Below are 15978 nucleotides of genomic sequence, written 5' to 3' on the forward strand. Positions count from 1 at the left end.
TCCTCCAGTAGATGAAGAACTCAAAATAACACCTGATAAAATTCTGTGGCTCCTCCACTCCTGTCCTATATCTAATTTATTTGGAGCTTTTTAGCATTTATGAGTTGCTTTTAGCAATGAACTTAATTTGAATGTACCAGTTGATTACACAAAACTACCACAACTATTATTTCACATCTACAGGTAGTGTATAATGTAGAAGTTAGATTAGCAAATGTGGCTTTCAGCAACACAAAGAATCTATTGTTTTATATTGCTTTCTAGTGGAATTTCCCGTTGTTCATGTTCATTTGGAAGATAGGGCCTGCCCTTTGCTGTGGAAATACGGTGGTGGTCAAACCTGCAGAGCAAACTCCTCTCACTGCTCTTCATGTGGCATCTTTAATACAAGAGGTGAGTTTCCCAAATCAAAATATGCACAAGAACCCAGGAGTCCTTCTTTACAATATGAAGACCTCACTTGGTGCTACTGTGAACGACCTGCCAATGGCTCCTGTCCAGATGAGGACACATTTAATATGGGTGCCGGCTGAGATTTCTGGCAGTCAGCCCAAATGAACCTCTGCCCAACCGGAGACAGGAAGCCAGACTCAAAGGCTTCATGGCAAACAGTCACCTTGTGATCACTTTTATTTTGTTTCTTTAGTTTAACTCATGAATGCAAATGCATGTTGAAATTGATGCATCTTTCTTTCAAATGTGGAAATGAAAGTTGGTTTATAACTGGCACTGATGAAACAATTTTTTTTAAAATGACTCCATCCAAAGATTGGAATCTTCTGTGCCAACATGCTTACGCATCACATGGGGCCACATGGTTTTTAAACGTATATATATCCATGAGGGGGGAACCCTGGGTGGTGCAGTGGTTTAGCGCCTGCCTTTGGCCCAGGGCGCGATCCTGGAGACCAGGGATCGAATCCCACGTCTGGCTCCCGGTGCATGGAGCCTGCTTCTCCTTCTCCCTCTGCCTATGTCTCTGCCTCTCTCTCTCTCTCTCTCTGTGACTATCATAAATAAATAAAAATTAAAAAAAATATCCATGAGGGGACATATTTATATTCTGTTTTTTATTATGGTTGCCTCTGCATTTACCTTCTTACTAAAAAAAAAAAAAAAAAAAAAAACATGAAATTTATTTTCATCAACTATCCAGATAGTGTTAATACCTTTTTCTCACAATTTATCACCCTTTGTCCTTTATATCTTTCCAGCACTTAAAAACCAAGCTTTAGTTACTAGAAACTTGAACTTAAAGAAATCTGAACCTAACTCTTAAAACTATTCTTCACTTCAAATTTTATTTTTATTTTATTTTATTTTATTATTTTATTTTATTTTATTTTAAGATTTTATTTATTTGTTCATGAGAGACCCACAGAGAGAGCGAGAAAGAGAGAGAGAGAGGCAGAGACACAGGCCAAGGGAGAAACAGGCTCCATGCAGGGAGCCTGACATGGGACTCAATCCTGGGTCTCCAGGATCACACCCTGAGCTGAAGGCAGCAGCTAAACTGCCGAGCCACCAGGGGTGCCCTTAACTTCAAATTTTAAAAAAAGTCCAAAGAGATGTTAAAATAGGGGCATTTTGATGCCAATAACCAGAAATGTGAATGTACCCATCTCAAGTACACACTGTTTTCTTCCTAATCATTCTTTAACCAGGAATGAAATCAATCTGTGAAGCTTAATCACACAGGAGAGGACAGTTCTTATCTGATGTTTTACTGATTAAATATTGCCAGTAGGAATTTGCAACCTAGTTGGTATGCCTAAAGAAGCAATAGGTAGAAACTAAAAATGCAAGATCCTTTTAGCTTCCTGGTTTTGCTGGTAGGGTACTAAATGCATTGCTTTCCTTCTATGTGAGTAATTGACCTAGCTTTTCTACCTACACTATATTTTTGAGTCACTATTATGAAATTTGAGGCAGCCATCACTGGAGCAACAATCCGTAAAAGTCAAACATGGACTTACCCCGAGGAGAGACTCTTCCCCAGTAATGTAACTCTGGAGGTTATTTTAAGTGGCCTAAGAAACGAAATAAGAATAATAATAGCATAGAATCTATGCTTACATGAATCTTTCTTGGTAGAGAAACTCATAAGCTTAGCATAGAGAGGCGGCTTTGAATTTAGACTCTCCTCTTTTTATCATAGAATTAATCCTCGTTCTGTCCTAATGATTTTACTTTTTATTCTTAGGCAGGTTTCCCTCCCGGAGTAGTGAACATTGTCCCTGGGTATGGGCCTACTGCTGGGGCTGCCATTTCTTCCCACATGGATATAGACAAAGTGGCCTTCACCGGATCTACAGAGGTAACATCAGTTATTCAGGCCTGGCGTGAAGAATGTTTGCATCTCCAGGTGTCAGAAGCATGTTCTATGTCACTGTTTTTAGGCCAACATTTCTTTAAAACAAAAATTCTTTTTAATGATTTATTCCTTAATCAAGTCTTTGTGCATGTTTACAGAACAGAAGCAGACACAGTGGAGATGAAGCGGAGTACCTGTCACAAACTTGGCCTGCACAAAACTGTTTTTAGTGTGTTCATTGCTTTACCTGACAAGAAATATAGCCGACTAGACCCTGTCGTCTGATTAGTACAGTTTATGATAGAAAATCTACATCAGGCCCCAGTGATTTGTATGAATGAATGTAATTTTAGACTGTAGATTATAGAAATTAAGTAGCAGAGCATCACCTTTAGTTCCTTATTTGGGATTCTGTCTTTCCTGATTATTCTGAAAGAGAGCCAACAACTCAGCTAGCTTCCTGAGTGTTATTGCTGGCTTAACCTAACTTTTATGCCTCTCTGGCTCCAGCTTGATTTTCCAGAGGGTTAAAGAACAGGGTCTCAGCCATGAGCACTGCAAGAAGAGGCAAGAGGGGGAGATAGAGTAAGCTGCCTGGAAAGTGGAGTTTGGGAGAATGGGTTCCCATCTATTGAGATGATTTTCAACTGCAAGCAAAAGAAAGTGGTAAAATCATACTATATTAAGGAAAAAACAATTCAAGCCATTCTATTGGATTATGTGACATTGTGAGATATGCAGTGAAACCTCTTACTGGTATACAGTGTAAAGGATGAAGAATGAGAAGAGCCCCTTCTTATAAAGCTGCTGTTACAAATACGACAAGATAGGAAGTGATAAGATACTAAGATCTGTACAAACTGCTGTAAGGGCCTTCACAGGAAGGGATGATTATGTCTACATGAGTGCTAGAACTTACTCTGAATTTTGAAGAGTGGTTACTTTTTTAACTCCTCAGAGATTGAGAAGAAGAACATTCTAGATAATGAGAAGATGCTAATTTGATTATTCCATACTCCTGATTAGCCACTCCAATATAAGGAAACATTTACATAGAGAACTAAAATGGTAGAAAATCAAATTTTAGTTTTCTTAATCTTTTTAAAACTAGATAAATACAAAAATGCTTTTTTATGTTTCATAAACACAGAAGAGAAAAAGTTTACATTATATAAACCCCTAATTGAGGTAGGAGAAAGTGAATCCTGCATTCAGGATCCTGTGGACAAAACAACTGGAAATGAGACATGGCAATAATTTAAAAAATGGTGAAGTCATAGATCAGAATCATAGCAGAGGAGGTAAAGACACAAATTCCACAGCCTAGAATTCTAGACCTTCTCCAGTAGGGACTCCATGCACATTTCCTGATCTAGATCCCATGCCCACTCATTCTCCAGCTCATATGGGCCAGGGGCTACCGTCCCCGATCCCGTCTCTAGAATCACTGGCTATTTGTCATGGCCCATCCCTGGGTCCCTACAGTGCTTTGGGGTACTTTACCTGCTAAAAATAGGAAAACTCTGAGATTAAAAGACTAGGAAACATCTGGGTTCAAATTTTGACTCTACCCTTTTAAGCAATGTGTCTTCTAAAAGTTAAGTATCATTGCTACATTTGCATTTCTCACTTATAAATGGGAATAATAATATCTGCCTATTGTACAGAATAAAATTGAGTAAGCTAAAAAAAAAAATTGAGTGAGCTAATGAATAGTAAAATATTGAGCACCCAATAGGATACTCAAATGTATCTTTTCATTCCTCCAGGCTTTTGCTTACTCATGGCCACACCTACTATAATATGGCTTCCACCACGTGTTACCTCTATGACTTTCTCTGCAGTTCCAGGATCATCCTGAATTTTAAAACCTCCTCTGAGTCCCCAGTTATCCATGATATAGAATTATGATAGCACATGCCCATTGCTTTGTCATGTATCTCATCTTTGTTGACTATCCTCAAAGACTATCTTATTCATTGTTATCTGCAGAAACCAGACGGTAACTACTACAGTAACTACTTCTGAATAGGTATTAAACAATTACATCTTTCTGGACTCTCTTTTAGCTTCAGGTTTGTTGGTTGGCAGGTAGTAGGAAACTTGCCAGATGCCATGAAAGAGGCAAACAATAGATTATATCTTTTGTGGCCATAATAGAAATGACCCTCTTCCTAAAAGTACTTCTGGCAAGTTAAGAACTTTTTTTTAAGGTAAGAATTTTAATGTCCCATTAGATTCATTTAAAACAGAAGAAAACAAAACAAAACAAAAACCAGAATCTAGTTCACATTGTGCATGAGGTGATTAGGTTAGACCATTTTCATGAGGACTTTCTACTTCTGCCCCACATGGCAATGCCACAACATCATGGAACATATTGCTTACCATATAGTCTTGAATGTTCTTCTCTTTCTTCACTGCAGACTTCTTTAAGAAAAATTATGAACCTTTATTTTTTTCCAAGTAAGGGAACAAAATCATGGGACAAAATCGATGTTTCCTTGTTTTGACTTCAACTAGACCTTTGGGAAAACTCAGACCAACCTTTTATTTGCCATGGAAACTTGTGCTAAGCAAAAGTGTAACCTTCCTCCCTTACTCATACTTCTGGCCATTTTTCATTCAAGTTCTTTTGATATCTGTAGCATTTAGAAAAATATCTCTGATCTTATTCCCTTCCCTGAGACAAAAATTATCTACTTTAATAAAGTTTTTCCAGTAAGCATTTCTAAGTTAAGAAAAAAAATCTGCTGAAAGAACTTGGAGAATTCAAAGGGGGAAAATAAAAGAATATTATGTAGGAAATAAAAAAATTCTTAATCATCTTAAGTGAAAATTTAATAAGAAGTGGAAGGAAAATGATATGTGAGAAAAATTTCAGACAGGATATCCCCACAGCAAGTCTACTTTTAGTTTCTTTTTATTAACCTATATTACAGGATTTTATTTAGCACATGACATCTTAAAGATAAAAAGATTGGCAGATTAATTATTACCCTGCCCTATAAGGCACAGCAATAGTCAATTCAATAAACCACATAAAATTCAAACAGATGCGCAGCAAGCATCTACTTTTCTTTTGTTCAGTTGGGATAGAAGGTTTTTTTATTAAAATCTGATGTGTCAAGTAGGGGGAAAAAACAGAAGCAAGATAAAATGAATCCTCTTTCAAAAAGAAAAGCAAAGATCATTTAATACATTAGGACTTCAATAAAAATAGTAAAAAGGAAATAGTTATAAAGCAGGCCAGATTTTAGAGATGGAAAAATAAAACAACTACAGAAAATAATCTTGATGGGACGTGAGCCACAAAGAAAAAAATGAAAACAATGTCTTTCTCTGAAGAGAGGCAAGTAGCATTAAAGGAGAAACCAGAACCGTAGGATTCCAGCTAACTGAAGTAGCAGCACAGAGCACAGATCCAATTTCTTTTTTCTAGTTCCATGGTTCAAAGTTGTGGAGGGAGAGAGGAAGGGAGGAAGGGAGGAGGGAGATAGGGAGAAAGAGAGAGAAAGAGAGAAAGACCTGTCAGTCAATCTGTTGTTAACAAACCCTACTATGACAGGCAATGCTAACTTTGCAATGATAGGACTTTATGACCACCACCAAGGAGGTGATATCTGTTTGGGAAATTGATGTGTATACACATAATACAATCTGAGGGAGACTCTGAAACAATCTCCTTGAGTGTTCTTGGGAGATCGTAAGAGGGAAAAAGGCCCATGTCTGCCTAAAGTCAACAGAGTAGGCTTCAAAGAAGAGTTCACATTTGAGCTGGACCCCAAGGATGGGTGGGACCTGGTCACCCAGCCAGGTCAGGGTGAGCATATAATGAGAAAGAGAGTTGAGATTTAAGGAGTGAAAATGCCAGTTTGGATAGAGTTCTCTGGATTTCAGTAGAGGGATGAAAAGTCAAGTAGACAAGTTATGTGGTTGGATCGTGATATGTCCAGTTTATCGTAGAAGGATGAAGTTCTTTTTTTTTTTTTTGAAAGATGAAGTTCCGATTAAAATGAAAAATACCTCCTGTCCAGTCATGTACATCAAGATCAGCTGTCATCTTCTATGTATCTGTTCTCATGAATGTTTTTCTGATTCATCATATTTGTGCTCGGATGAAGGAGTCTTTGATATTTGAAGGCACCAAATCTTGAAAAATGCTATTTAATGTTTCTCCCTAATGAAACTTAATTATGGCACAAACCTCATATAAATTTAAAATGCTAAATAAACCCACCTTCATGAGAACAGATTAAGCCTCTTCCTTTGTAATGCTCCATTACAGGTTGGCAAAATGATCAAAGAAGCTGCCGGGAAAAGCAATCTGAAGAGGGTGACCCTGGAGCTTGGTGGAAAGAGCCCCTTCATTGTGTTTGCTGACTCCGACTGTGAGTGAAAGCCACTCTTAACTTTTCACCCCTCATCTTAGTGTCTGGTAATGCCTGACGGACGGTGACCTTGAAGTTTATAAAAGGGTTTGCTTCTAACATCAAAATGTAAGGCATTATTCAGAACCTAGAATTACTCTTGAAAATCTCTCGAACTGTCCTAAAGTGTAACACTTAGTTAAGTCTAACACTAGACACTCTTTCTTCCTGGTTTGGAATACATTATTATTTTCACAGCTGAACTCTAGGCAGCTGTTTTGTACTTAGGAGTCATGATGTATTTTCTTTAATTCCATGCCTTTACATGTTAACATTGGATTAGGCATGGTGACATACCCTCAGTTATGTTGGACCAGGACCAACTAGAGAGATGGCTAATTTCACATTTTGTCATTTCCCTTCATTCTGGGTCATGCACACATTAAATGAAATGACCAGAAGAGAGTGACACTTAGCATTTAAGGAATTTCTCTCTCTTCTTTTTTTTTCCTAGCAAGTGTGGTCAAATTTACATATATTCCATCTATAATTATCATGTGACTCCATTATACGATATCCCAGGTTCATTCTGATTATATTATTGAATAGAATCCCACAATTATTTTCTCAATGGGAGTCAGTGAGCAGAAATAGATTGTCAAGCATTCATCTAGCTCTTTGACAGCTGCAGTATGAGGCAATAAACAGAAATGGCTGAATGTGATCTTAGCTGAAGCTTTTCAGAACACATTGGCTTATTATATCGTCTACAAATATGATAACAGTCCTGATTTTTTACCAAACCTTTCTAGAAACTGTTTCCACTACAACTTAAGTAAATGTAGTTAATTCACAAAGTAAATATAACAATACTCGAGTGCTATGATGTTGAATTAATTCTTCAACATTTAAAAAATTAAAATGCAGAGAAACCTTTCTTTAGGTTGTTTAGGATTTAGTAATGACACAACCTGTTTCTCCCTTTCAAGCCCCATTCTACCATCTCAAATGCACAGATAAGAAGAGTTTATAGGCATCTATGAAATAATATGGTATATTTTAAATAAAGTTGGAAAATGTTTTTCCTGGAACAGGGCTGTTAAGGTGGGTGATTTTGAATATTAATTTTTTTCAGAAATATCACATTTCCAATTGATTAGGGTGTCTGAAATTGTTTTTAAATTATTCAATGCACTAGATAGTTCATATTTTCTTTGTTGTTTTGCTAAAATCTAAGGCCTGAGATATTCATAGTCATCTAATTATGAACAGAGATATTTATATCTCTCAGAGATATTTATAAAAATCATTTGCAGGGATGCCTGGGTGGTTCAGTCAGTTAAGCATCTGACTCTTGGTTTCACCTGAGGGCATGATCTCAGGGTCCTGGGATCGAGCTCCACATTGGGCTCCATGCTTGGGAGGAAGTCTGCTTGAGATTCTCTCTCTCTGCCCCTCACCCCCATGTTTGCATGTTGTCTCTCTCTCTCTCTCTCTCTCTCTCTCTCTCTCTTTCGCTCAAATAAGTAAATAAATCTAAAAAAAAATCATTTGTAGTAGGCTAGGATCTTATGACACTCTCTATATTCTTGGTTGTGTATATTAATTTTTTCAGAGTCTATACTTGTGGTTATCATTTCCATATCAAAGGATAAGAATGGTTAATTTGGCACCTGATTGATAAGAAGTGGGATGTATTGAATCTATGTCTTACTATGCAGCTCATAATTTTCTTATGCCATCATATTGCCTCTGAGAGATACGTATAAAAATATATAATCTTTAGAAAGTATCTCTTCCTCAATGTGAATACCTTCTTTGCAGTGGACAGTGCTGTTGAAGTTGCACACCAGGCATTATTCTATCACCAAGGCCAGTGCTGTATAGCTGCATCCAGGCTTTTTGTGGAAGAATCAATTTACGATGAATTTGTTCGGAGGAGTGTTGAACGGGCTAAAAAGTATGTTCTTGGAAACCCTCTGACCCCAGGAGTCAGTCAAGGCCCTCAAGTGAGTATATAATAGAAGGAATAGCATTCACAGGGCACAAGAATAAGGTTCCTCTCTAAGTTTACTTTTTTATTGAATAAGTTTATTTCCTTACCACAGATCTTCCTCGGTGACAATACTGTGTCAGTTTGGTACTTCAAAAAAAAAAATGTATCTAACTCCCAGTGTTAAAGAAAGCATCCTGATTTTGTGTTGCCTGCTCTTCATGTCCTGAAACAGTTTAAGAGAGGCACCTGGTGGCTCAGTGGTTGAGTGTCTGCCTTTGGCTCAGGTCTTGATCCCGGGGACCTGGGATTGAGCTGTCTCTGCCTCTCTTCCTGTGTCTCTCATGAATAAATCAATAAAATCTTAAAAAAATAAAGAAACAGTTTAAGAAGCATGTTGGCAATTAAAGATGTGATGAGAAACAACAAACACTATAAATTTCTTGTTTCCTTAAGCTATATACCTCTTAATTCCTGTATGTGGTTTCTATCCACTTGGAAGTTCAGATAGAATCCTATCATTTATTTTTACCTCAAGATCAGTCCTTTGTCTTAGCTTCCAGCCACAGATGGGAGCAGCTAGCATAGCTCTACATTCTCTCTGGTCTTCAGACACTCTGATGGGCTTTCTAATGGTGGCCCGAGTGTCCTAAAAGGTCATGAGTTCCTGCCTTTGTGGCAAACTTCTCATTTTAGGTGGGAAAGGCCAGTTATTCCCTAAGGTTTTCATTTTCTTCTGTCCTCTTAGAACCAGTATCAATAAGAGTGTCCTTCTCTTGTCCAAAGTCTACCTTTGCATCTTCCTTCCTTCATTGTCTGTTATGCAAACTCCTCAATCTTTGGTTCTGAGTTTATTCCAGGCCTCCGGGATCCTGATCTACAGCAGTGGTTCTCAAATGGAACAGTTTTGCCCCTTACCAAGGAAACATTTGACATTTTTAGTTGTCTCAACTAGGGTAGTTGAGAGGGGGTGGTTCTACTGGCATCTAATGGAGGGCAGAGGCCAGAGATGCTATTAAGCATCTTACAATGCACAGCAGAGCTCCACAACTAAGAGTTATTGGCCACAAAATGCCAATAAGGTCGCTGTTGGGAAATCCTTTCCTAGAGTGTAGACGTTAAGCTTAGAGGCTTTATTCTTTCACACTAAAATTTATACACTGTTCCATGCTGTTGATTTGAAGCAAACCCTATTCTTAACATAGTCACTAAGCCAAAAATACATTTTATCAACCAAAATGTATTCAACACTACTATGAGCTAAACCCTGGGATAAGAACCTGGCAATGCCAAAAGGAACAAGGAGGATATGCTACTGACCTCATGGAGTTTACTGCCTGGAAGTGTTAAAAGGCTGTCCTGGGATTTTCTGCTCATGCCAAGAGAGCCATGTAGGAAAATCTTAGGATTAAAGCCTAAGAACCCTAAAATAATTCAGCTGACAAATGAAGTAACACATTGTTTTATCTTAATCACACTATATTTTGTTTTTATCCTTGAATTAATGAGTACATAGAAGTAGTTGCTAATTTTGCTCCTATTGAGTAGCTTTTCAAATGGATGCCAAGACATATTATACATTTGATTTTGACATGGTCTCCAATTTTAAAAAAGGATGGAATTCTAAGATTTTCAGTTGTGATTATTTCTTTCTTTAAATAACTACCTATTTATGTAAAAGTAAAGCATTTTCCCCATTTGATGTATCTATAGATAAATTGGTAGGTAAGTAGATAGATAGATAGATAGATAGATAGATAGATAGATAGATAGATAAATCTGAAGAGGATCAAGGAGGAGAAGAAGTAGTGAAGGAAATAGAATATCCAAGATACTTAATATTAAACATTGTTGGGTGATACTTTCTCCACTAGAGGATCTGTACCATTCAGCTAGAGAGACTCAAGAATTGACCTAGAATACCTCATTATTCACAAAAGAAGGGAGTTAAAGTAGACTTTAAGAAAATTTCTATTCATAGAATTCTTAAGTAAACAGTGATCTAACTGCTTAATTTAAGACTTTAATCTGTATAACTGAATAGATTTTCATCACACATTGTACTGAGTAAGTACAATAAGTAGATTTTTGAGAAATAAGACTGAAAGGCCCTTGGGGCCTCTTTACCCTTAAAAATATCTGTTGTTATATGATGAGCTTAATGGAAAGAGACATTTATGCACTAAGCATATTTTATATGTATATAAATAAATGTTAATACATGTTTCATATATATTATATATAATTTATATAGAATGTATTTAAATTTCTTCATTGGTAAAGTGATTTTCCAATTGGATTCCATAGACCTAAGTATGCATTCTTAAAAACCTGGAAAAAAATCAGTATTTTCATTTGAAAAAGAAATAATGAGACCCACATCAAATGTTACATTATCAGCAGAAGTTGCATCTTGTCTCAATGCAGAGAGATGGACTTTCAAAATAGAAGTTGGATTTAAAATATAATCTCCCTGAGGCTCTGTGTTCTCATTTGTAAACCGGAACTAGTGACACCAATTTTGCAGGATCATTGTGCAGTGAAAGGCAATAATCTGTCTGAGTGCTTGGTTCATAGTACATGCACAAATGTCTGTTAAATAAATGAAAATTACATACTGCCATTGATACCTATGGTGACAATTATTATCACAGATCAAGAACTCGATATATCTGCTCTCATTGCTTTTGTAGATCTATGGTTTCCAAATAATCTGAAGGATGTATCAGTGTCACTTCTCAAACTGTCTTCTTTTTCAACTCATCAGTCCTAAGGAATAAAGAATTAAATAATTTGCACATTCAAACACTTCAAAATGTATACTTTGAGACTATTACAATGCCATGCCCTATTATGTTTCATGGACTAGCCCATGAATTAATGGCCCATAACATAGTAAAGAGCCCCTGCTACATCCTAGCATTATTGAGAAGTTCCTGAGGGCCAAAAGGAAAGCCAAATTCAAATATGGCCAATCTGATACCTTCTGAGGAAGACTTGTATTTATGGTGAAGCAAAATTAGCCAGACTGCACAGAGCATGTCCCTTAGTATAACTGAAAACACTAGGCCTAAACTGTAGTATAATGTCCTCAATCTTTCCTGTGCATTTGAATCATCTGAGAATCTCATTAGAAAAGGAAATTCTGATGCAGTAGGCCTAGGGTGAGACCTAAGAAATGCATTTTACCTCCACATAATGCTAGAGTTGCTGGTTAAAGAACCACGTTGTTGGTAGCCAAATACTAAAATATGAATTCCTGTATTCTTCAAAGTTACTGACAATTGAAGTATTCCAAAAAACAAATCCTTTCAGTCTTTTCCTCCCAGTGCATGAGCAAGGCCAGGACTGTCACCAAATATCCACTCTGGTCACAGGTAGAGAAAAGTTAGGACTTAGGGAATACATCTCAAAATGAACCCCCCCCCCCCCAAATCATGATGTTTTTGAGGCCAGAGTGAGATTATTTTGGTATAATCCAGAGAATTTTTGCATGGAGGATATGTGGATCCTTGGCTATTGTCTGGCAAACCAGAATATTTCAACTAGGTAAGACTAACACCACCACTTAGTCTGACTGTAGTAAACACTCTGCAGCAATCTAAATATCAAGCCAACAGTTCCTAAACCAACATTGCAATTCCCTTAATCTGCTGGAAATGAAGGAACATTTTCTTTTTGGAATATTCAATTAAATATTATGCACTGACGAGGATTGAGCAACATTGTACCAAATGTTATGCCAAATTGTAGAAAATGGTTTCTGGTTTTCAAATTGCACTTAATCCAATTGGGTATGGGAGCTGGGTTGTGTGCACTTGGTTTGAAACCTTTTACTGGGATTTGGAAGATGGAGGAGATTTCAGTATCAGACAAGAAGATAAAAAACAACACTTTTTAAGTAGTGAGAAGAGAGAAGCTGGACCGACCAGAGACAGAGACCCTCCACCTTAATTCTTATAACTTGTCTTTTTCCTTTAAAACTTAACCCTGGCCACACCTGAGACAGGGCAGTCTTCACCACCGATTCAGAGTCCCAGAATCACTCAACTTTTTAGCCTCCCAAAATAGGAATTGAGATAGTACGGAGCCCCAATTCCACTGCATGGTGGGAAGATGTATGCTCCTGGTATCCCAGCCACAAGTACTGGACTTAAGTGGGTTCTTTTTTTTCCTTATAAAAAATATTGTTCAACAAACCATGAAGGCTCTGTGATTCTTGTCATATACTTAGATATGGCCTATGTAATGAAGCAGGATGGTAATAATCAAGACAGACTATAAGTTGGGATTGGACCCACTGAGATTGCCCCAGGGGGACCCGGACTGAGGAGGGTGATTGGGCAGCGGTCAGCATGGATCTGGCCAGAGGAGGCTGTGAGAAATGAGAAGAACCACACAGAGGTCTAAGGGTCTTCAAAGTCTTACAGCATCTGCTCTCCCACTGCCATATTTGATTAAACCCAGTATCATAGTTCTCTTCTCCTTTTTACTCCTTATTTCAGTTAGGAATACAGTCTTCAGTACGTATGTTTGACTATTAACAGGTATTTTTTTCCCATGTAAATAAATGACAGTTGTGGGGAAAAGGTTTACATTTGTTTGCAGTGGCGATATGCTTTCCTTACATGACTGTAAAACAGATGCTAAATACAAATTTTTATCTCTAAATATTCTTTCTAGAAAAGTCAAGAGAATAAACAGAAAGAATCTGAGCCTTTGTAAACTGTTTTGGTGGAGTATTTCATTTCATAACAATATTCTAGCATTTTGAGGCTCTCATTAACAGGCTGCACCATGTATTACGTTTGTAAACTTAATTAATTTATTCGTTTATTTTCTTTTCCATATGATGCTTTTCCTATTAGATCGATAAGAAACAATATGAAAAAATCCTTGACCTCATTGAGAGTGGAAAGAAAGAAGGAGCCAAACTGGAGTGTGGTGGAGGCCCATGGGGGAATAAAGGCTTCTTCATCCAGCCCACCGTTTTTTCAAATGTGACGGACGAGATGCGCATCGCCAAAGAGGAGGTAAATACTTTCATTCTACACTGTTCCCTTACTTGCCATATTTTTTTCTATGGCTGTATACAGAGTGTCCCTTTAAAATTCTCAGTTCTTGGGGACCCTGGGTGGCTCTGTTGGTTGAGTGTCCAACTCTTAGTTTTGGCTCAGGTCCTGATCTCAGAGTGGTGAGAGGGAACCCCAGAGAGCTGGCCCTCTCCCTCCCCCCAGCTCACACACACAGTGTCTCTCTTTCTCTTAAATAAATAAATAAATCTTTAAAAAATAAATTAAAATTCTCAGTTCTTGTAACATCTTTCTTGGTAAATGTTACCTTTCACCTCTGTTACCTGTAAACGTTTATTTGTAATCAAGACTAAAAATAGGAAGGAAGTTGTGAGGCCAGACAAGAATTTCCAGCCAAAAACAGGTCAGGATGCTTAATAATTTCTAGGTGCTTCTTCCACAGCTTTAAAGTAATGGAAAACAAAATCTCCTGTTCATTGGTGCTTTTTCTCCTCTGGAAATAATATAGTTGAAGATCTTTGGAAAACAATTACATGACACACACACAGGATATTTTTTTTTTTAAATTAAGCTTCTTATTTTGTGATCATTGTAGATTCCAGTGTTGTTATGAAAAATAATGCAGGCAGATCCCAGGTGCTTTTTTTTTAATTTTTTTTTTATTTATTTACGATAGTCATACAGAGAGAGAGAGAGAGAGGCAGAGACACAGGCAGAGGGAGAAACAGGCTCCATGCACCAGGAGCCTGACGTGGGATTGGATACCAGGTCTCCAGGATCGCGCCCTGGGCCAAAGGCAGGCGCCAAACCGCTGCGCCACCCAGGGATCCCTCCCAGGTGCTTTTTACCCAATTCCTTCAAATGGCAACACCTCACAAAACTATAGCATAATATCACAGCAAGAATGTTGGCATTGAAACAGGAAAAACATGGAACATTTCATCACCACATAATTCCCTCATGATTCTTTAATAGCCAATCCATGTCCCTCCTCTACCACCCTGTCCTTAACTCCAGGCTTTTCCTTAACCACTAATCTGTTTTCCATCTCCATGATTTTGTCATTTCAAGAATTTTACATGAGTGGATTCATACTCCAGCCTTTCAGGTTTGGCTTTTTTTTTTTTTTCACTCAGCTTAATTTTCTATAGATTCATCTAGATTGTTGCGTGTAAGGAGAGCTTGTTCCTTTTTATTGCAAAGCAGTACTCCACAGATTGGATGCACCACTGTTAACCATTCACCTACCAAAGAATATATGGATTGTTTCCAGTTTGGGGTTACTAGGAATAATGCTGCTATAAACACTGGTGTAGGGCAGCCCGGATGGCTCAGCGGTTTAGTGCCGCCTTCAGCCCAGGGCGTGATCCTGGAGACCCGGATTGAGTCCCATGTCAGGCTTCCTGCATGGAGCCTGCTTCTCCCTCCGCCTGTGTCTCTGCCTCTCTCTCTGTGACTCTCATGAATAAATAAATAAAATCTTAAAAAAGAATAAACACTGGTGTACAGGTTTTTATATGAACAGAATTCTTCATTTCTCTGGGATAGATAATTCAGGAGTACTATTACTGGGTCATATGGTAGATGTAATTTTTTTAAAGAATCTGGCAAACTGGTTTCCAGAGTGGCTGAACACTTTCACATTCCCATTAGCAATGTATGAGTGATCCAGTTTCTCTGCTACCTTGCTCACATTTGGATTATTTTAAATTTTAGCTCTTCTGATAGGCATGACTGCTCATTGTGAATTAAATTTGCATTTCTCTAATAGCTAATGATATTGTTCATCTTTTCATTGGCTTATTTGCCATCTGATATCTTCTGTAATGAAATACTTCTTTATGTCTTTTGCCTGTGTTCTTATTGGATAGTTTGCCTTTCACTGTTGAGTTTTGAGATTTCTTTATGTATTTTGGATACTAGTCTTTTGTTGGTTATGTGATTAGCAAATATTTTTTTTCCAGTCCATAGCTTGTCTTCTCGTCTTGTTTTTTTTTTTTTTAAAGATTTTATTTATTTATTCACAAGAGACACACACACACACAGAGAGGCAGAGACACAGGCAGAGAGAGAAGCAGGCTCCATGCAGGGAGCCCGATATGGGACTCGATCCCGGGACTCCAGGATCACGCCCTGGGCCGAAGGCAGGTGCTAAACCACTGCGCCACCCAGGGATCCCTTCTCGTCTTGTTAACAGGGTCTTTCTCAATGTTTCATTTTGGTTGGTTGTTTTTATTAATAATAACCATTTTCCCCTTGTATGGACAG

The 15978-nt window shown here is 37.7% G+C and overlaps 1 protein-coding gene across 1 annotated transcript in view; it reads left to right on the forward strand.

The window, feature by feature from the left end:
• The window catches only part of ALDH1A1 (aldehyde dehydrogenase 1 family member A1), a 55551-nt gene that overhangs the window by 26418 nt on the left and 13155 nt on the right, over positions 1-15978 (forward strand). Inside the window, exons 6-10 of the mRNA XM_055309471.1 lie at positions 265-393; positions 2204-2317; positions 6603-6705; positions 8509-8693; positions 13546-13710. Of these exons, the coding sequence (XP_055165446.1) occupies positions 265-393; positions 2204-2317; positions 6603-6705; positions 8509-8693; positions 13546-13710 (696 nt within the window). The remainder of the gene's footprint in view (positions 1-264; positions 394-2203; positions 2318-6602; positions 6706-8508; positions 8694-13545; positions 13711-15978) is intronic.

The sequence above is a fragment of the Nyctereutes procyonoides genome, unplaced genomic scaffold, assembly GCF_905146905.1.
Source record: "Nyctereutes procyonoides isolate TBG_1078 unplaced genomic scaffold, NYPRO_anot_genome, whole genome shotgun sequence".
NCBI lineage: Eukaryota > Metazoa > Chordata > Mammalia > Carnivora > Canidae > Nyctereutes > Nyctereutes procyonoides.